The 22,939-nt window shown below is 35.1% G+C and overlaps 1 protein-coding gene across 3 annotated transcripts in view; it reads left to right on the top strand.

The window, feature by feature from the left end:
* Positions 1-22,939, top strand: part of Nha1 (Na[+]/H[+] hydrogen antiporter 1) — a 95,273-nt gene that overhangs the window by 17,140 nt on the left and 55,194 nt on the right. For 2 of the 3 annotated variants that reach the window (XM_074176628.1, XM_074176626.1), the window contains one exon: positions 19,978-20,208. In XM_074176628.1, coding sequence (XP_074032729.1) covers positions 20,031-20,208 — 178 coding nt within the window. In that variant the 5' untranslated portion in view covers positions 19,978-20,030. Of the gene's footprint in view, positions 1-11,485; positions 11,644-19,977; positions 20,209-22,939 lie in introns of those variants that run through there. The other variant, XM_074176627.1, reaches the window with a different exon arrangement.

Genomic DNA, 22,939 nt, shown 5'->3' with positions numbered 1-22,939 from the left:
TAAGTAATCGTAGTTTATATCATTTTAAAATAGGTATTAATTAAATAAATGTATCTTTTACAAATTGCAAGTAACTTATTATTTTTGAATAAAATAAAGAAATGTTTTTAAAATAAAAATACAGTTTACAGTACCTACAGTTTAAGAATATTAATATATTTGTTTATTTAAAGTAACTAATGTTTTAATCATATACTCTACGACACTGGTCACTCATTTCCACTCAAAATACCTACATAATCGGATTAAAAGTTTTATAGCTGTATTGTATTTCTTCAGATACAAGGTGGGTTAGTCGAAAACATCTTAAACTGCCAGTTTTAGTTTGGTTTTTGTTATTATATCATATTAGCTGTCCTCTCTGTATGTCAGTTCTCTTATGAGGGTCAAACTTGCAGTGAGCTATCAACAAATTATGAACGGACTATAGAAAGTTTGAGGAAATGTCCGAAAACGCGCCGATAAAAATTACAAAAGTTATAAACAATTAAGTGAAAAAAAATGGGTTTTTAGTTTTTCTTAATATCTCGGATAATTTTCAAAATTTTGAAAATTTGAAAAAAAATTTGAAAAGATCAATGAATTTACATAAAAAAAGTCTCGACTCTCGAAACTGTATCTCGATTATTTATAATTTTTACACAGCCCTGAGAATAGAGCCAAAAGCGGGTAGTCTGGCTTCTGCACGCCTTCCGTCACTCTGACATAAATACAAAAAAAAATTATTTAAACATATTAAATGTAAATATTGAGGAATGAAAAAATCCATGTAATGTTGGGATACATCAATAAACAATAATCCGCAGTGAAAAATTTGTATCCCAATTTCAACGTTAATTATAAATTTGTTTATTGATAACTTTTTCTGAATTGAAAGTAAATATAAAAAATCCCTATAATTATTAAACTAAAACCCTGACATTTTTTTCCTTTGGTGAAGTTATCCTTAATAGGCAAAGAAATAGATTACCGTTACCAAAATAAAAAAATAGTAGTTTTCAATTTTTTTATTGACAATTGAAAATTATAATTTTATAAAAAATACATTACAATTTTTTTTTTAATTTTTAATTGTTTCTCTGTGTCATGGCTGAAAACTAATTATTAACATTTTTTTCAACTTTTTACAGCTATTGTTAATGAATTTATTATGAACAAATACATTGTTCATAAGCAATTCGAAAACTTTTTTTTGCATTATGTTAATTGAAGAAAATTATGATTTTTAGAAAAAAAATGGTTCCTTGAAAAAATGTGTTGCTAAAAATGCGTTTGTTAATTAACAATCGTTTTTGCAACTAAATATTAAAATTAAGGAGACGTTTTTTTTTAAATCATAAATTCTATTGTTCTTCAAGGTTTTGAAAAAACTTTTTTTTCATTCTTGTTTTTATTGTTTATTTAAAAAAATTGTTATAAATAAATAATTTTTTTAATTTTTTTTTTAATACTTCGTTCTATAATAAAAGTAACCATGTGTTTTTTTTTAATTTATTCTATTTTCTATAAAACTTTTAATATTGTGATACCTTGATACTTGTTTTTTCATTCACTCTTCCGCTTTTATAATTATAATAACTTTCAAACTATTGCAGGTACGCTCAGTTGTCTCAAACAAACCAAAAATTATTGACTCAAATGATAAGTTTCGACGGACACTTATCATTTGAAATAATAGTCCGGGAGGTAGCATTACAAATAAAAAAGTCATAGTAAGCCGGCTGATATTAAAGTTCGTGCAGACTTTGACAATAGGCTGTATTATTGAATTGACGGATGTAGCCGTTACTACGTGATAGAAGATCATAATGAAGAAAAGAGAAATGAAACTTTCTATGTTTATTACCACTTTTATTTGTAACTAACGTTACTGCAGTTTCGTCCTATACGGACATTTTCAAACTTATACAATAAAAAAACTGTATTATTGTTTACAAAACAACGGAACCCACTTTGAACATTTACTTAATTGACATTTTTAATAAATTTGTAGTTCAACAAAAACCTCAGTAAATATTCTATTTAAGCCAAAGTTTCACAATTATTGCTTCATCCTGTACAATTATTATTTATAACATTGGAGAGCATTTTTTATAGTCTTTTCAATGATGCATCACAAGTAGGGATTTGCAATTTGAACTTTTTGAGTTTTGGTGGGTGGGGCCTAGGGGGTTGATGGGGATGAGTTCTCTTTCATGTCACTTTAGTTCTCCCTTACTATCCTAGTAACGGTTTCAGGAATTTTTCGATATCAGCTTTCGTTCGTGAGATTTAGCCCATTGTAAGTTTTCAAATTGACACAGTGTATGCTGTGAAGGGCTATATTAATCTATATTAAATGCATAATTGATTCAAGGTACCTAATTGGTTATGGATTATTGCTGTATTGCTTGAAATCGCTTCGTAAATAATCCATTATTTTTCGAGGATGAAAAATGGTTGATGTGGGTTATCCTTCAGAGATAGACATATACCACCTGGGACTTTTTTTGTAGATCTTTCAGAAGTATACAATACTGTAGTATATACTTATGATGCACTGTTTGGAACCTTTGGTGTAGTAATGAATATTACTGGAGTTTTTTCCCAACACCAAATCGTTATTTTTAACACCTCGACACCTGTTTCGATCACCAAGTGATCATAATCAAAGAGGAAGATTTAATCTTCCTCTTCGATCGAAACACGTGTCGAGGAGTTAAAAATAACGATTTGGTGTTGGGGCAAAACTCCAGTAATACTGTAGTATATTATTTTGATACAACTCTTGAGGTTCAGCCTGCGTTTGCAATATAAGCGTAAAAAATGTGTTCATTAGAAACCTCCAAAATTATGTGTTTCTCTACTTTAGTATGCATGTTATATACATATAAACCTTCCTCTTGAATAACTCCACCTATTGAGAAACCCGCATCAAAATCCGATCAGTTTAATATATGCCTGTATGACCCTATTTCCAATGGAATCAGGGTTTACAACCACCTATTGACAAAAATCGATCAGGAGGTATCCTACTTCAGATTCAAAAAAACGCTAAGTTCAAATTTCTTTTGACTTGTTTAATGCCTTTTAGGTCTTCGAAACCAATGAAGATTATTATTATTATTACTATTATTTTTTCACCGTAGTGTGCGCTGGTCAGGCCCTATCCCCCAAAGCCCCGATACATTTGGGAGGGCGCGCCAGCATTATCAACCAATTACCACTCCCCACACCGTGGGGTAAGTGATCATTGGGTCCGAGAATCATGTGCCTTGAGCAAGCGCAGTAAGCCAAGAATGACAGCCTTCTGCATCTGTGCAGGCTGTATCCAGCACCATTCTGTCATGTAGACACTCCAAACTCAAAAGTCCACGGCCTCCCTGTTTGTCGGGAGAAGTACAACCGTGGAACGGACGATTTGAAATGCAGACTCCTATTGAGATGCATCATTTTTCGGGTCTTTATGTCGAGTTGATACAGCTCCTCCCGAGTTCACGTCACTACTCCAAATGAGAAGGGTAAGATTGAAACGGCAAGCATATTTGTTGCAGCTACTTTGTTCTTCCCCGACAGTTCCGATGACCAGATCTGTCGAAGTTTGTGCTGATACTTGCCGCGGAGAGAGTTTTTCACTGCTGTTACCTCTTGTGAGTGGCGTTGTTCCACCCCGAGTTAGGTATACGTCTCTCCGGCATCCAGATGGTGTAGGATGCTTCCATTTACGAGCGGCACATCCTCTCCGTAGTCCCCGCATCGTCCTCTTTGGAGATGAAACATTGCACATTTGTCTATCCCGAATTCCATACCGATAGCATGCGTGTACTCTTCCACCACCCTCAAGGACTGATGGAGATCCTTCTCTCCAGAGGCATAAAGTTCAAGATCATCCATATAAAATAGATGGGTGACCTTGTGCCTCCGGTTTTCGGGGGTGCCACAGTTATATCCTCGAGTATTTCTGAGCGCAACGGATAATGGCAATAGTAAGATGCAGAAGAGAAGGGGACTGATGAGGAAATCACCCTGAAATATATCCCTTCTGAAAGTGACCCACCCGGTTTGGACTCTTGCTTGACCAGATGTTATGGTGAAGCGAGTTCGCCAAAGTGGAATCAGTTGTTCAATGCATCTCACTACGTTGTCGGGTACCGCAAGGCATCTGAGCAAATGCAAGATGAGCTCATGCGAAATTGTATTAAATGTTTTACGATAATCGATCCAGGTTATAGAGAGGTTACGCTCATATTGTATCGAGTCCTGCGTTACACATCTATCGATGAGCAAGTTCTCTTTACATCCAGCGACTCCTCTCTTCGACCCTCTCTGCTCATATATCCGTTTGAACACTCGGTCAACTGCGGTGAGTATTCGTGTGTATAAGATGCTTGTAAACAACTTATAACACGAATTCAAGCATGTTATCGGTCTGTAATTCTTAGGAATCGACAAATCTCCGTTTTTGGGGATGAGAACGGTCCGCCCCTCGACAAACCAATCCGGAATCGGCTGCTCTCCGTCCAGCCATAAGTTGAAAACTCTGGTCAGATGGCGGTGGGTACTTGGTAGTTTTTTCCACCAATAAGTGTTCAGCCCATCTGGGCCTGGAGCAGCAAAGTTCTTGGAACCAACAAGGGCTCTTCGAACATCATCCGGGGTTATCGGGTTGCGCAGTTCATTGAGCTCAGGCTGTCGAAGCTCTCTGTTGAAAGCTTCGAACTGCGCTAGGGCTGGAGTGTTTAAGTTGAGTGGCTGCGGGTGTTCATAGATATCCTTCCAGAAGGATTCCACCTGATCAGCAGTCGGCGGATTATCCACAACACGTGGAGGCTCTTGGAATAAGCGAGAAGGTTTCTCGCGGAACCTAAGATTTTCCGCGATACTTCTCGCTCGCCTCACTAGTGACTTCTTAGCAGCCACAAGCATTTGTATCCTATCAAGGCAATGCTGTTTGGTGGTCAACAGCACGCCTTGGCGTGTTATCATTATTATTATTATTATTTTTTCACCGTAGTGGGCGTTGGGCAGGACCTATCCCCCGCAGCCCCGATACATTCGGGAGGGCACGCCAGCATAATCAACCAATGACCACTCCCCACACCGTGAGATAAGTGATCATTGGGTCCGAGAATCATGTGCCCTGAGCAAACGCAGTGAGCCAAGAATGACAGCCTTCTGCATCTGTGCGGCTAAGATATCTGCCTTAGTGCGGCAAGCCGGTATGATTTTGAGATTCGAGAGTAGAGAAGACATCATTCCACCAAGGACTCCAATAATCAGAACGACCATCTTGTCAGAGTGATCTGGATAGAGTCTGCGGAGTTCGAAGAGAAAATCTCGATATTTTATCCGTTTTTCCTCCTCTTTTCTGACGATATTCGTTTCGCCAGGAGCTGAAAACTCCACGACAAATATCGTTTTGGTCTGGTGGTCGAGAAGGACTACGTCAGGCTTATTAGCTTGTATGAGCCTGAGGGTGGGGAACGAATAGTTCCAATAAATTCGGCACTTCTCGTTCCCCACTACGGATTCAATATCCCCCGGAGCGTAGGGCAACACCGGTGTCTCGTCAATACCGTAAGAGTGCCGTAGATGGTAATATAGCACTCTTAGGGCCGCGTTATGTCGATGTATATAGGCCGAGACCGCATATGCTGGACATGCTGATACAAGTGCATTAGGGTCTCGGGCGCCTCGCGGCAGGCCCTGCACCTTGTATCAGGAACCTCTATACCCATCACGTGACTGCGGGAGACTGAGGTGTTGAAGACACCATCCTGGCAAGCCATGATGAACCCCTCAGTTTCCGACTTCAGCCCACTCGACCTGAGAAAAGCGAACGTCAGGCGCTTTGATAAGCCAAGGTCTTCAATGTTATTGAAGAAGACCCCATGCATAGGCTTATCCTTGTGTCTCCGCAGAAGTAAGGTGATCTCTGAGGCTTTTATCTGAGCTTTTTGCTGAACGGGTTCCCACTCGGTGACAGAGTTGTAGTCACCTCGTTCAGAGTCGAAAACTATACCGAGTTCATCAGCTGCTCGAGCAGCTGCCCTAAAGAGAAATGCTCCAATTCCTGCTCTCTCATGGTCACGGACCATGCAGAGAAGGGGATCCGAACTCCTGACGACTTTACAGGCTGTATCCAGTACCATTCTGTCATGTAGACACTCCAAACTCAAAAGTCCACGACCTCCCTGTTGTCGGGGGAAGTACAACCGTGGAACGGACGATTTGGGATGCAAACTCCTATTATTATTATTATTATTATTATATGTGGTTTCACCATCGAGTTTGTCATAAAATTTGACCCTCAGACACATTAGTTTTCTACTATCTAGTTTGAAAACAGGAATTCGCCTTAAAAGTGTCCAATTTGGCCTAATTTGTACCACTTGTTGACATTTTTCAGATTCAGAGTACAGTAACAGTCAATGGTTCAGAAGTTTTTAAGCACTTGATTCCATTTTTTACACAAAATTTGATGCGAAATCTTCTATCCAATATTTTCGATAGCAGAACTCATGAATCCATGAGCTAATTAAATAATTTGTAGTCAGAAGTTGTCAAAGTACGTAAAGAACTTTGTAACATCATAAAATAAATCTCTTGAAATCAATCCCATTAACTGTTTGAACATGAGTGTGTCTAATCATTCCAATGTATTTACTGTAATGCTAGACACTCATACATGACCTTGAATCGCTGGCCAGGAATGATTTTGGATAAATTAGCAAGTTCAATCACGACATTGATCGACAATGAACCACTCATAAATAACCGAACAATCATACATGTGAGAGTAGCGACCTACCGTGGAATTTTTTTTAGATAAGGTGATTTGTTAGTCCAGGCGTCTCAGTCAGCTCGCCACGGAATTTGGGATAGCGAGCTATAAACTCGTATAAATTTGTAATTCGACATTCTGAGTGTTGTCTCGAAACCTACATATGATGGGGTGTACGAGACTATCAAAATCTAAAGTCAATGGTGACAAAAAATATATCGTTTCCTATGAGGACAATTTTAGCACCTTTGAAGCAGGTGCTAAAATTGTCGTGATAAGAACCAGGAATTCGTTACGCATTGTCCGACCCCATCCCTGGGGTTCCAAATCAAGCCCTAACCAAGTTTGAACTCGATAATGGACACTATTGAAATGTTGGTGATCTGCAGCACTTGTTGGTGGAATATTTGATAACTGCACATATTGTCATATATTCGAATATTACAAAAAAATAATAAAAATACATACCAATCGAGGTTGGGTTTAAAAGCAGCGCTCATAGCTGAACTTCGCCTATTCATCATTTTTTTGACTTTTATTCAATTCGACTTCTTATTGTGATGAATAAGAACATATTATTATTATTTTTATTTATTTTTTCACCGTAAATGTGCGCTGGTCAGGCCCTATCCCCCTATTACTATTATTATAACAGGTAATAATTCCTTGGCCGAAAGCAACACATCAACAACAGAGGCGGACTACCTGAATCAACATAAAGACAACCTATGAACTAGAAATCACCAGTCATTACCCAACTAGCAATTTTATGTTTTATAATGGTTGTGAAAACGTTTCGGAGAAACAAATTATAGAAGTGTATTTCCCCCAGAAATATTTTCAAAGTGTTTATAGAACAGCTATGAATAGGAAATTGGCACTGTTTTATAAAACATTATAGGCGTTTTGTAAGGCCTTTTTCAAACACTACAAAACAGATTTGTGAACATTTCGGCAGTTACTATAAAATTTTTCTAACACTTTTGAAAAGTAGTTTCGTAAAGAATCTTATAAAATAATTGAAATACAATTTTATGAAAGTTTTTTTAAGTTATTTCAAGAGGGCGTTACAAAATATAATGCAGGCGCAAGAAGTAATTTTGTTTTGGACACTAGGAAAATATAATAGATATGTCGCCAACTGAAAAGTAATAAATAGTAAGGTTGGGGTCATTTTGATAATTCCACGATGGTATTTATAAAACTGGTAAAGACATTGTTTGTGCTTCAAAGATTGATATTTACACTGCGAATGAAATTTTATTGACAAATATATAGCCTATTATTAGTAAAATTCAAGCGCGTCACTCTTTTAATGAAATTTTTGGAAAAAATTATCAATTAAACAAAAATTCACTCTGTTGACGTATTAATTTTTTAGTTGCAAATCAACTCAAGTTTTTCTAAATAATATAATCTTATAATATCTATGTACTTTTCATCTGAAAATATTACTATATGTGCAGTATCTCATATTTTCAACTCATCTAATGTCAGTATTACGTATTGCTATCATTCCAAAATGGCGTCGTTCTGTAAAATAATTTGCAATCAATAGCAAGAGTTTGAATGTATTTTAGCTTTTATGTTACCCCTTTAAAACTATTAAGAAACACTTAATTCTATCGTGACTATTTTATAACGTATTTATAACTTTATTTTATAAACGTTTCTAAGACAAATTTATAAAACACTTTTATTGCCTATAACTGTATTATATAGGGTGTAACTGGATAAGTGTAAAACATTCGAGAAAGTGATTCCTCATCGAAAAAAAGATAGGATCTTTCATATAAAGAAACTTCATTGGAGCATCCCTTGTTAAGTTACAGCCCCTTAAAGGGGGTACATGAAATTTGTATAACAATTTTCTTCACAAGCACTGAAAAAGTTACAATATTGAAATTAACCTGACATTTTGTACTAGCAAAAAGACACTTAGCCAGTAATTTATTTGGTTTACCCCATGGTTGTAAGGGGTGGAAAACGCAACCTCTAAAATGTAATTCCAATGTAGCTTTTTATCTTATCATTTGTTTACCATTTGAAAATTCATTTCCGATAATCTGTTTTATTCTAAACCAAAAATGTCTCTTGGGTTTTTTGCCCAAAATAAACCAGTTCGCAGCAAAAAATTATTTTACGAACAACTACAGAGATACATCGTCATAAATGCGAACGAGATTTATTGTTATTTTGTAGTTAGTACCTGCATTAAACGATTAAAGGGTAATAAACAATAACACCAATTCATCAATAACAAAACACACAACATGTAGAAATCATAATAAATGTTCAATATGTCTACCTTCCGACATTACGCATGTGTGTAGACGTCGGCGCATTGAGCCACGTATTCGCTCAAATATTTCTGGAGTCTCTCTGATTACCCTGCACGCATTGATGAGGCAGTTTCTTAAGTCCTCTACATCGCGAACAGGAGAACGATAAACCAAATGCTGTAAATGGTCCCAAATAGAGAAATCGAGAGGATTGAGATACGGGGATCGAACGGGCCAGTTCTGTGGTCCTCCTCGATCTATCCACTGATTTGCATATGTTTCAGTTAAATGCTGACGTGCTACTTGACTAAAATGGGCGGGAGCCCCATCATGCATAAAAAACATATCCCTTCTGACGCCCAAAGGAACTTCCTTCAGCAGTACTGGATGCACTTCTCTTAAAAATTGAACGTATGCCTCACCATTTAATCGAGGAGGTAGAAAATGAGGCCCAATTAAATCATTCCTAATAACTCCAAGCGCCACACGTTGAGAGAAAACTGTTCTTGATGGTTAGTTTCGACAATAGCGTGTGGGTTTTCATCAGCCCATATGTGGTAATTATGAAAATTATTAATCTTGTCCCGAGAAAAACTACATTCGTCTGTGAATTCTATCGTCTTCAGAAAGTCACAATTTCTTCTAATCATTTCCAGCATCCAATAGCAAAATTCAAGACGGTTTGACAAGTCTCGCAGTAACAGTGCCTGTACTCGTTGCAGATGGTAAGGGTATGAGAGTTGTTCCTTTGAAATTCAAAATACCGTCATATGATCAACATTTAGCTGGAAAGCAATCTTTCTAGTACTGGTAGTAGGTTTTTCTTCAATCAAATTAAGTACTGCTTCCTCAAGCTGTAGTGTTCGTACTTCTAGATGGCGACCACAATCCTGCGTTCTTTTGTCGAATGAACCATATTCTCGTAATCGTTGAGGAAGTCGAGTAAATATTTTATGTGAAGGATGCTGCCGTTGAGGATACATTTCAGCATATCTTCTAGAAGCTTTCAACCCATTTCCCTGCGACAGACCGTAAACGTAATGCATATCAGCCATTTTCTCATTTGTGTATGCCATTTTAATAACAAGTGAATTATTAAAGTAACAGATTACGAGCAGAACAACAACACACAATTAGAATTAATTCAAAGTCGAAAATTCACAAACTGACAGCGTCATACCAATTTAATTGTCACTATCGCTAATAGCGACCTACGAGATAGATTAGTTTCGTATTTTCGCATTTATGACGATGTATCGCTGTAGTTGTTCCTAAAATATTTTTTTGCTGCGAACTGGTTCATTTTGGGCAAAAAACCCAAAGGACATTTTTTGTTTAGAATAAAACAGGCTATCGGAAATAAATTTTTATATGGTGAACAAATAATAATAAAAAAAGTTACATCAGAAATAAATTTTACGGGTTGCGTTTTCCACCCCTTACAACCATGGGGTAAACCAAATAAATTTCTGGCTAAGTGTCTTTTTGGTAGTATAAAACGTCAGAACAATTTCAATATTGTAACTTCTTTAGTGCTTGTGAAAAGAAATATACAAATTTTATGTACCCCCTTTGAGGGGCTGTATCTAAACAAGGGATGCTCCAATGAAATTTCTTTATATGAAAGATCCTATCTTTTTTTCGATGAGGAATCACCTCCTCGAATGTTTCACACTTATTCAGTTACACCCTGTATTCACGGCTCGTCTAATATAATCAATTAGCATTTTGGAAGTAATTATAAAATACCAACAAAATAAAACTGTTGCAGCACCATGAAATTATAAAACAACTTTACTGGTTGGGTAGTTTTGAGGTTCAACTCAGTACACCTCGAACTTAAGAAATCTTCCGTTTGGAGACCTGCGTTCATGCGAAATAAACTTTATGAAAACGTTTTTCCAAATGGATTTAATCTCCAGCGATTCAAATCCAATGCGAATCTCTACTTTGGCACCGCTTTCAGGGCGCCTCTGTCATTTTCCTGTAGTGCTCGTGTTTTATCTTCAAAAAAGCCAATTTCACATACAGTTTCGAAATAATACTGCTGAGTAAGGTGAAAATCAGAATCTAAGAATTCTTCTCTTATAATTTCCTCCACGTTCAGTTCTGATTTCGTTGTATAGAAATACATTATTATATTATTTTCCCCAAGCACCTCATCACTGATAGCAAGCCGAATAAATCATTTGTTGTTTTGAAAATATCAACTTAATTTATTTTCGATTTTTGCGGTGCGGTTTCTTCACATCTACTCTGATAAAATACATCAGAAGCGTGTACACGCCATAACCTGGATGTGCTAATTGTCGATGAGCGATAAATATGTACTCGTGATTGCAGAATCAATATTGTGTAGAGATATCTTTGTTATCGAATTCCTATTTACACAATATGTAATCTGATGCTTATTTTAACAATTAGAATCCAGCGTGTACACGCCGTAGACTACTTTCTCGCGGTGCCTGAAGAAATTATCATAGTTAGCATATTTTTGCGAAGTGTTCACGTTGGAAATGATGTTTTTATACACTCTCAGTGGTATGATTTAGGACAATATTGCATTCAATTTCAATAATTTGTGAGAGTTTGATTCAGGTGAGATTTTTTTAACACAGAAATTTCGAATATTATTGTTTGTTTTACAAGAAATCATATGATAATTTCCAATTTCAATTATATTTTCATCTCCGTATTTGTATAAAATGTGTCATTTTGCAAATAAAGTACCCCAAGTACTATATTTCGGCTCCTTCAAAAAATTAAAGAATATGACTATACTGATTCATGTGACAAGTTCGGTTTTTTGCACGAAGAGACAATGTGGAAGTCCTAGAATGTGCGAGTTCAAAAAAACTGTGTTCAGAATTGTTGCGTACACTTTTTTTTGTAAACTGGTAGAGTAACAAATCGATGAGACACATTACTTCATTACTTTTCTTTGCAAAAGAATTTCTAACATTTCAATTCTTGTTACAAAGTGAATTCAATTTGTTTAAAATGGTTTGTGAATATTTATACAGCAGTAGACTATAATAAACTTAGGACGCATATTCAGACTACAAAAAAAAGTCTAAGCAAAAAAAAAGGAAAATATGGATTACAAACGGAATAATAAATTCAATAAACACTAGAGACCGCATGTTTTAAGAGTATCTACGCAACCCAAATGATGACAGTTTGAAAAGGAAGTACAAACTCTATCGAAATAAATTAAACAGTACTATAAAAAAGGCACGAATTACTTTTTACCGGAATGATATTGAAAAATATAAAAGTGATAACTCAAAATTGTGGGAAACTGTTGGAGAAATTTGTGGGAAAAAAGGCCAATAAATAAAATAACACATATAAATATAGAAGGAAGATCCACGGATAATATTCCCGAAATTGCTGATAATTTTAATGATAATTACATCAATATAGGCAAAAAATTAGCAAGAGAAATAAAAGTCGATCCAAATTATAAATGTCCGAGAAGAAATATCAATAATCATATGTCAATGTTTTTATTTCCTACTGATTCCACCGAAATAAAAAATATAATTCTATCATTGAAAAACAGAAAAGCGGTGGGGGTCGATGGAATAAAGGCTGAACTTTTGAAAAACACAATTCCATTCATATCCGAACCATTAGTTTATTTAATGAATGAATCTTTCATAGACGGTATTTTTCCATCCGCGCTGAAATTGACACAAGTGATACCAATTTATAAAAACGCCGATAAAAATGAACCTATAAACTATCGACCAATATCACTGATCACTTCTGTAGCCAAAATTTTCGAAAAAATTATAAAAATACGACTATCGTCCTATCTCAAAAAATATAACATTCTTTCCTGTAGACAATATGGTTTTCGAGAAGGTGTGTCGACCCAAGATGCTGTCCTAGACCTAACAACTGAAATGTATTCTGCTATGGATAACAATAAGGCATCTCTATGTGTCTTCATAGACGTGTCAAAGGCTTTTGACACAGTTAGCCACCCACTCCTTCTTAAATCACTTGAAAACATAGGTATAAGAGGAACAACACTAAAGCTGTTTCAGAGTTACCTGCTAAACAGAAAGCAATACGTAAAAATTGGAAACCACAAAAGTCAATACAAGAATATTGAATATGGTGTGCCTCAGGGAACTACCCTGGGCCCAATTCTTTTCAATATTTACCTTAATGACTTATTCTCAGTACCAACAATAGGAAAAATTTTCACATATGATGATGACACAGCCATTTTTTATGAGGACACTACCTGGTCTTCCCTGAAAAATAAACTCCTCACAATGAATTTCAGCAGAACGTACTACCTACCAATTTATGCTTCTGCGCGCTCCTCACCATCTTTTACTTTCCTCAATGTGTCCAGCTTGTTCAATATCACACCTCACACTCAAATGGGAATCCCACATAATCTATGTAATGAAAAAACTCCAATTTCTAATGCATCGTTTCAAGGTCCTAAGAGACATATTAGACAACAAAACACTCAACACGTTATATTTCGCTCTCATCCAAACGCGTATAACTTACGGGATACTGGCATGGGGATCAGCTGGAAAGACTACTATGAATAAACTGATAATAACACAAAAAAGAATCCTTAAAATAATTTTCAACAAAAATAGGAATCACCCAACAGATGTTCTTTATCACGAAACAAATATATTTGATCCAGTGCAGCTCTTCTTTCTGATTACTAATATAAAATGCTTCAAATCGAAACAAAAACACCCCAGGATAGAACACGAATACAACACTCGAACAAAACAACTCAACTTCAAAATGCCGTTTATGAACAAAGTTGTAGGACAAAAAAGCTACAGCTACCTCAGCCTCAAATTTTTTAATTCTCTACCCAATCAAATAAAAAGTTCAAAAAACCAAAATGAATTTAAAAAACGATTAAATGACTACATTACCAGTTTGCCACGTACAGAGATACATAAAATAGTGTATTGATAATATTTCTGTGTCTATACATATATAGTTATTAACCTCAAATAGTGTTCCGTTATTATATAAATATATCTTTAAATCGAAAAACAAACTGATCATATGTATGTGTATATGTGTAAGTATGTATATATGTGTATATGTGTGTATGTGTGTGTATATATATATATATATATATATATATATATATATATATGTATATATGTTTATATATGTATTTTAGCTAATGTAAGTGTGAATAAGGATATATCTAGGGTTGAATATGAATGTAGTATTTTTATTATTTTATTAGTTTTCTTTAAGTGATTTTAACTTTGATTGTAATTTTCACAGTCACACACAAACTGGAAACAGTTTATGTGACTTCTTAGTTTATTAACTTAACTTGTTTTTACTATGTCTATATTCTATATGTTATATTGTACCTGAAGTTAATAAATAATAATAATAATAATATTTAAGAGCTTTTGGTTGAAGGCAGAACAAGAAGGTAAAATTTCATTAGTTCGGACTTCCATTGTCTAATATTATATGAAATGACCAGAAATCCCTTTCACAATGGAGAAAGAAGTCAACAACGAATTGCCATTCTTGGACGTATTGATGAAGAGGGTTGACACTACCTGGGAAATATCTGTATACCGAATACCCACTCACACGGGACAATATCTGAACCAGAAATCCAACCACCATCAATCGACTAAGAGAGGAACCATCAAGACTCTACTAGACCGTGCTTTCGAGCTCTGTAATACAAAGGAAGGTCTCGAAAAGAAACTAGGCATCATCAAAAATGACCTTCAACGAAATGGTTACTCCAGAGTAATGGTAGAACAGGCCTTAGCTAGAAGACAGCAAGAGCTCCACAAGCAGTATTTGTACTTCCCACATCAGAAGATCATCGATAAGGATAGGAAGGATTGGGTCCAAGTATAACATGAGGACATGCTTCAGATCCATAGCAGCCTCACGACTTCCATTGTCTAATATTATATGAAATGATCTGAAATCCATTTGACAATGGAGAAAGAAGTCCACGACGAATTGCCATTCTTGGACGTATTGATGTAGAGGGCCGACACTAACTGGGAAACATCTGTATACCGAATACCCACTCACACGGGGTATCTCAACCACAAATCCAACCACCATCAATCGACTAAGAGAGCTCTTTTAGTCGAAGCCGTCACAAGCAGTGCTTTCACTTCTCTATATCAGAGGATCAGATGTCGTACTTGGATCTAAGTACGACATCTGATGCCTGTTGGCCGAAGGCTTTACAGAAAACGGCCCAGGCGAAGTTCTCTGGTTAACAGAGATGGGTTTGACCGGCCATTAGTGTCGCTATCAGTACCATACTGTCAGCGGCCATGGAGATCCTTCTAGATCTACCTCCTCTCCATATTTTTCTGAAGAGGAAGGCTAAATGGACTACATATAGACTTGTGCACATTGCCAATCGCACAAATCAATTTAATGCAGAGTGCAACAGATTGTTGGTTGACACTTCGATTGTCAACTATGAACTTTCCTATAAAGTACTGTTCTCAAGTAGAGAGGACTGGACCCTCCGGGAGAAGGAAATATTAAGAGCAGAGAGTTGTTGGTTCACAGGTGGATCAAAAATACCTTCCGGTTCTGGTGCAGGTGTTTTCATTAGCAAATCCAGGACAGAGATATTAACCTGTCTAGAAACCTATTCGACAGTATTTCAAACTGAAATTTACGCTATTGAATTGTGTCCGGAGAGATCGGAAGAATCCAACCTCATACACAAGTCAATAAAAATATTCTCGGACAGTCAAGCGGAGTTGCAAGCTCTTGGCTTCTACCGAGCAACGTCTGAATTAGTAGCAAATTGCCAAAACCGACTCTTCCCGATAGGAAGACTTAACAGATTGTTTCTGATCTGGATTCCTTGCCATACTCGCCTGGAAGGCAATGAGGCTGCTGACTCCCTTGCAAGGAGGGTGCTGCACACAGCTTCATAGCACCAGAACCTGTCAATGGCATCGCTTTGAGATTTGCCAAACAAAGATTGAATACCTGGATGTCAAGAAGATTTATGGACTGTCGGTAGACAGTGTGTGTCGCTTCTGTTTGGAAAATGATGGAACAGTAGATCACATACTTTATGCCTGCCCCGCTGAGGACCGAATCAAGTATTTAGAGTTGGGCAGAGCCGTACTGTTACCATCCCAACCAGCAAAGTTGTTTTATAATTCCACAGTGTTGCAACAGTTTTATTTTATCAATATTTTATAATTACTTCCAAAATGCTAATTGATTGTATTAGATGATTGGTGAACACAATACAGTTGTAGGCAGTAAAAGTGTTTTATAAAATTATCATCGAAACGTTTATGAAATAAAATTAAAAAACCATTATAAAATAGTCAGGAAATTATCACAGAAAAGTTTTTACAACTAAGTTATTTTCCTATAAAAGTAAATTGTTATGTAGCAGTTTCTGCGAGACTGAAATTATTTAATTAGAATGCTTTCAGACACTATTTTATTTTCATTACCATATTGTCACTTCAGTGATAATATCCCAATTATTTTATAGTATGGTAAATTCACTACAATTCAAAAACACTAATATAACTGTTATAAAATCAAATCGCTTTCGAAAATATATATTTGCTGCCACCAAGAATAAAATGCAGCATTTAAGAACAACAAGCTGACATCGATTCCTAATCACAGCTTTGAAAAAATCAAAATTTTAGTTGTGTTCAGTAAGAATATTTTCAATTAGTTATTCAAATGGGACACCATCGATATCGTGGTGGAAATTAGTTCTTCAGCAACTTCTAAATATTTGATTTTTATTGAGTATAGGTACCCCATAAGTAAATTCAATATTTTCAAGGCATTGGGTTTAGTAACTCAACCTTATTATTCACAATTCGGAGGACTGTAAAATACAAAGGGGTTGCACTTTCAACTTTCAGTTTTTAGTTATCTATTTAGAAAACCTGAATAATTTGTTCTGAGTGAAGCAGTTTCACTCAGCAGAGTCACCAAACTGTCGTTTATTAGCAAAAATGTTGCCAACTAACTTATAAACAATCACAATAGTTGTGTACCAACAGCAGAGCCACAGCGGAGCAGAAAGGCAAACAAATATCAACAGGGCCGTATTCTTAGTATTCTGTGTAAAAATCCATCAAAATAACGGGATGCTTAGTTGTGTTTCGAAAAAATATTTCATATAGAAATGAGTTGGATGGGAGTTCAGTTTTAGCAGCTAAACCATACAAGGTGATTCACGGAATTTTATCAATTTGGGAGTATCTAGGTTTCCGATAATTTTGTGATTTGAGCGTATGCGTTCGCGTTCAAATTCGATTGTATAGGTTCGCAACCCGCTTTCTATAATTAATTCGTGACAGTATTCGTATCCATATACTTAGGTATTCATAGTGTAAATGTCTTTGATGTTGGGATGTTGACTGGTTGACGTATGATTAATTTTTTTGGCGGGTTCGAATACTGTATTTGTAACAAATATTTTTTTATAATTTTTTGTTTAATGAAAGAAGGAATAATGGTTGGTTTGGGCTAGTTTGGTTTTGTTTCAGTTATTTCAGAAAATCCATCTATTGAAAAAAATACGGTTGGAAATCTTAATAGTGGATCTAGAACGGTTTGGTGTTAGGAGAAAACTCCAGTAATATAAGGTAACACTCTTGCAAAATACTTCCATATCTTTAATACATCGTAGCTTACGGCCAAAAAAATATTAAAAACTCATTTTTATAAATTATAATTCATTGATACATTTTGTCAGTAACTAATAATCAGTTTTTATTGTTACTGTATTCAATTCTAATTCATCCTTAATTTTAGACACTATGATATGCATATATTAGTGAATTAATTTATACTTTCAATTTGATAATAGTTCCATTGTGTGGATACTGTAGTGGATTTTTCTGTTTGTATCCCGAATATATAAATAAAAATAAATGATAACTCAATGGCGGCCATTTTGAGCATTTATTGAGGGTTCGAGGTGCTTCAAATAGACGAAGAAATGACTTGGTGTTCCATAAAAAAACTTTCTGAAAGCTTTTTGAGTCGCCCTGTATATAGGAAATACTAAAAAAAAAACACTTCAAACTATCCTACCTAACCTAGTGCTTCAATTTTTTTCTTGCTAAAAACAGGAAAAGGTTATTATAATGGTTAAAACCCGTCGGTTAGCCTTTATAATTGATGAAAGAAACTTTTTACCCAAAGCATCAAAGACAAATGATATTTATCCAAACTATATGTGAGAAATCTTTCATTCATACAAGCACTTTTGTAGAAACCAGAAGCTTTAAAAGTAGTCCGACTCTGCCGCAATACCATCACTCCCAGAACTAAGTGTTTCTTAACAGTTTTATAGGGGTAACATAATGGCTAAAATACGTTGAAGTGCTTGCTACTGATACCAAATTATTTTATAGAACGACGCCATTTTAAATGATAGCGATCCGGGATACTGAAATTAGATGAGTTGAAAATATGAAATACCACACATATAGTGATATTTACAGCTGAAAAGTACATATAAATATCATAACATTCTATTATTTTAAATAAAGTGAGTTAAGTTTGCGACCAGAAAATTAATACGTCGACAGAGTGAATTTTTGTATAATTAATAATTTTACCGCTCAAATTTTGCTAATATTAGGCTACATATTTGTCAATAAAATTTCATTTGCAGTAAAAATAACAATCTTCGAAACACAAACAATATCTTCAACAGTTTTATAAGTACAGAAGTGAAATATTAAAATGGCTTCAACCTTTCTATTTGTTAGTTTTCAGTTGGTGACATATCTATTATATTTTTCCTAGTGTCTAATACAAAATTACTTCTTGCGTCTTCAAGAAAACATTTTTAACACTTTTTTATTTTATTGTTATCGTTTTCGGCTGCATTATATTTTATAACGCCTACTTGGAACTACTAAAAAACTCTTATAAAATTGTCTTCTGATTATTTTATAATTATCGCTTGCATATGTTACAAAAATGCAGTAAGGGAAGTCTTTATAAAACTACTTTTTAAGAGTGTTAGACAAATTTTATAGTAACTGCCAAAATGTTTATAAAACTGTTTTGTGGTGTTTATAAAAGGCCTTACAAAATATGGATAATGACTATACTGTTTTATGGAACAGTGCCAATTTCCTATTTATAGCAGTTTCATAAACACTTTGGAAACATTTCATTCGGTCGAGTGTTAATAGGTCTGAGCCACAATAAACCTTTGCGGGTTGCGGTGGAGATCGAATAGACCCACTCACTTTGGACCTAACCTAACCTAAGTACAACATCAGACCCTGCTTCAGATCCGGAAAGACTATCCGTAGCAACCTCACAAAAACCAGGCCACCAAAAGCGGACGGTCATCACAAAGAATTTCATTTACCGGCTACTCTGATTTTTATTTCTTTTTAATTATTCAATTTTCAATTGTTGCTTGTATTTTGTTCCATTGCAATTTTCATTTCAGGTTCATTTTTGTAATTTCACTGATTCTTTTAGGGATTTCAATTCATTTCATATCATATTAGATAATGAAAGTCCGAAATAATGAAATTCGATAGAATATTTTTTCAAAAATATTCAGTGGTTTATATTTTTTTTAATTTTCTATTTTACGATGAAAAGTTATGAAAGTGAAGTTGCAGACAATTCAATTTGCCATAACATTTTCTGTAGGGTTGCTGGTTTACGAGATACAGTGCAAAAACCCTTTGCATCTCTTTTTGCAAGATGTCGATTCCACATATTTGAACTTAAGCTTAAACTTACACCATTGCGTATAAAAAAACTGAAGTTGCCCTCTCTGAAAAGCGCACGCTAAGGCCTGAAAAATGTAACGTTTCAATGGACTATAGCGTTATTGCCACTGCAGTTGATCTGTTACTTCTCTGTCTACTTGAACAAATTTCTATTTTATTGCAGCTCAAACACCAGCTCACTTATCCCGTTACTGAATTCAACGGATATTTTTAGTTATGAGTAGGAAAGTGAGTATTGTTGAAGGACCACACGGCCATGATAATCCCTGCTTTGAGACACCAAGCAGAAAAATATCTTCCACTTCCGATCACGCAGAAATTGGACCTGTCAGAAAAAAAAGTATACTTCATAAAACTAGTGGCACAGAAATCGGTATTAACCACGGAAGGGTGGGTGAGTAAAACTCGACTACTACAATATTTTATTTCCGATACAATTCAATACTATAGTCTTTATAAACTCAACCATTGAATAAGTCTAGCCTGCTTCAAAAATGAAGCGTTTCATTTTATGGCCAATAATTTGCAATTGAAATCAGTAAAAAATAATTGAGTCAGAGGACACCTCTGGGACACGTTTCTTCGTGAAAAACAATTTGTTGAGTATCAATGTATGTACAGAGTGGGCCAAATTGGACACTTTCAAAGGGAACCTCCTGTTTTCAAACTACATACATGAAAACTAATTGTTGTGTCTGAGGGGCAAATTTTATGACAAACTTAATTGTGAAAATCGCATATCGATATCTATCATTGTTCCTAAGTTACAGCATATTTATTGAGGAAATTTTATGTTCTTACATCTTTAGATATTAACAATCTACATTTATACATTTTGAAATTCATATTTATGTGTCTCTTGATATTACTATTTCACATTTATACATTTTATATATTTGCAAATTTTGATGTTTACCTACATTTCACATTTTTATATCTCCAATTTTACAACGTTCATTGATAGATTAGCTGACTTGCTCATGCAACAAAGTTATACCTTTTATGAGCAACAAACCAATCTATTTGCTGAATTAGATTTAATAATTGTTATCGTAATTTTATACAGGGCTATTCTAATTCGTTTCTGTACATGGGGATCTCGTAAACGATAAGAGATAGAGTGTCGGTTAAATTATGGCAAAGTTGTGTATTTTAGAGACCTATTCAATGATATGAAGAAATCGAATAAAGCTATTTTGGTTCTGGAGATATACAGGAAAAACAAAAAAATCCAAAATTATTGTTTTGCCTATATCTTCTTTATTCGCAGACATATTGAAAATATGTTCACATTTTGCTATTGGCACTTGGTATGGACTCTCAGAATATATCCATGAATCTTTTGTACAGGGTGTCATCTGACTTGGGTCACCCCCATCTTTGAATGTTTAAATACGGACCTGTATTTTTGTTGTAGTTTTTGGATCGTAGACGTTCACTTCATACTGAGAAATTGAATTCAATTTTATATTTCGGGATTTTTCGGAAATATTCGATTATAATTGTGTGAATTATTCCCTTTTAAATTACGGCCCTGGAAATTGGTTGACTGTTTTGAATGATAGATGATAGATATCGACATGCGGTTTTCACCATTGAGTTTGACATAAAATTTGACCTCCAGACAGAGCCATCAGTTTCCATATATCTGGTTTGAAAACAAGAGTTTTCCTTTACAAGTGTTCAATTTGGCTCACTCTGTACGTGGACTGTATTTTCTGTGACAATAACTTGTATATTGTCCTTTGCTGTGATTTTGGTAAATAATGAGAGCAGATATTCTGAATTGAACCGAATTTTGCTTACCCTGAAAATTTTAGTGACTTTTTTCAAATAATGTAGGTTTCCAAAACACCCAAATCATGCTTCAGTTGGACGGTTTGTCGAGCATTCGCACGACTCATTTCTTCTCTCGCAGGGAGGGCAACATACTTACAACTAGAAGCAAGCACAGTAAAATCACTGTCTGAAATACGCGTTAACAAATGCTCTATTGTTTGCGACTTTTGGTAAATTTTCGTTTTGAGGACACCCGGCGATTTTGAAAAAATGTTCGCGTGTACTTACGTATTTTGATGCGTAGATTACGAATCCGAAAGAAAAAATCGACGTTCTCTCTTATTTACAAAGTTACGGCCCTTCAAAGTTCTGAAAAGGGCAACTTTTCAGCCTTCTTTTTCACAAAATAAACTATTTAAATTAAAAACACAAACATCTATTCACTAGGTCACCTTTACACCTTATTCCTCCTTCTTTGACACTTTTCACTTCAATAATCAACATTTTCCTTAAAAAAAACTTAATTTAAAAAGAAATGCTTCTCCTGGTGGCATTATTCTATTTTAAGGTTAGTTACTAGTGACATTTCAGAAAAAAGCGGTTGGTATTTGCCGCCGCCTACTATTTCAAATTCGTAATACACCACCAAAAACCAATTTACGATCTAAAGAATGAAGGTAAAAAGCATTTGAATTATTTCAAGAATATGGACTGCATCAGTCGTACCAACCATGCCATTAACCTTAAAAACGTAAAATACAGAGATATGTAACCAAAACCAAGGTCCGTACATTTTTTAACATTTTTATTGGAAAAATGTTTATTATTGAAGTGAAAAATGTCAAAGAAGGAGGAATAAGGTGTAAAGGTGACCTAGTAAATAGATGTTTGTGTTTTTGAATAGTTTATTTCGTGAAAAAGAAGGCTGAAAAGTTGCCCTTTTCAGAACTTTGAAGGCCGTAACTTTGTTAATAAGGGAGAGCGCCGCTTTTTTCTTTCGGATTCGTAATCTACGCATATAGTGTGATCAATATGATAGATTCAATTTTACCACCCTCCTTTCCATCGGATAACAATTTGAGCGAGACCGAACAACTATGGATCTCACGAACTAATCTAGAAGTACCAAGAACCAGAAAAAATCTTCAACAAACCTGGGATAGTCCTCTTGTAAGAAATGCCTTGAATAATTTGTTAGACTTGGCTAAATCTCCTATAGATAAGGCACGTATAAAAGCAGTGTCGTCAAAACATGCAGGTGCTTGGTTGGATGCCTTACCAGTTTCATCCCTTGGTACATTTTCAGACAATGAATCTTTTAGAGTTGCTGTAGGTCTTCGACTAGG

The sequence above is a fragment of the Leptinotarsa decemlineata genome, unplaced genomic scaffold, assembly GCF_025532065.1.
Source record: "Leptinotarsa decemlineata unplaced genomic scaffold, Ldec_3_MD MMD2_tig00001973_RagTag_RagTag, whole genome shotgun sequence".
Lineage (NCBI taxonomy): Eukaryota > Metazoa > Arthropoda > Insecta > Coleoptera > Chrysomelidae > Leptinotarsa > Leptinotarsa decemlineata.
The sequence above is the reverse complement of the archived record's forward strand: the minus strand, read 5'-3'. Positions and strand labels throughout refer to the sequence as shown.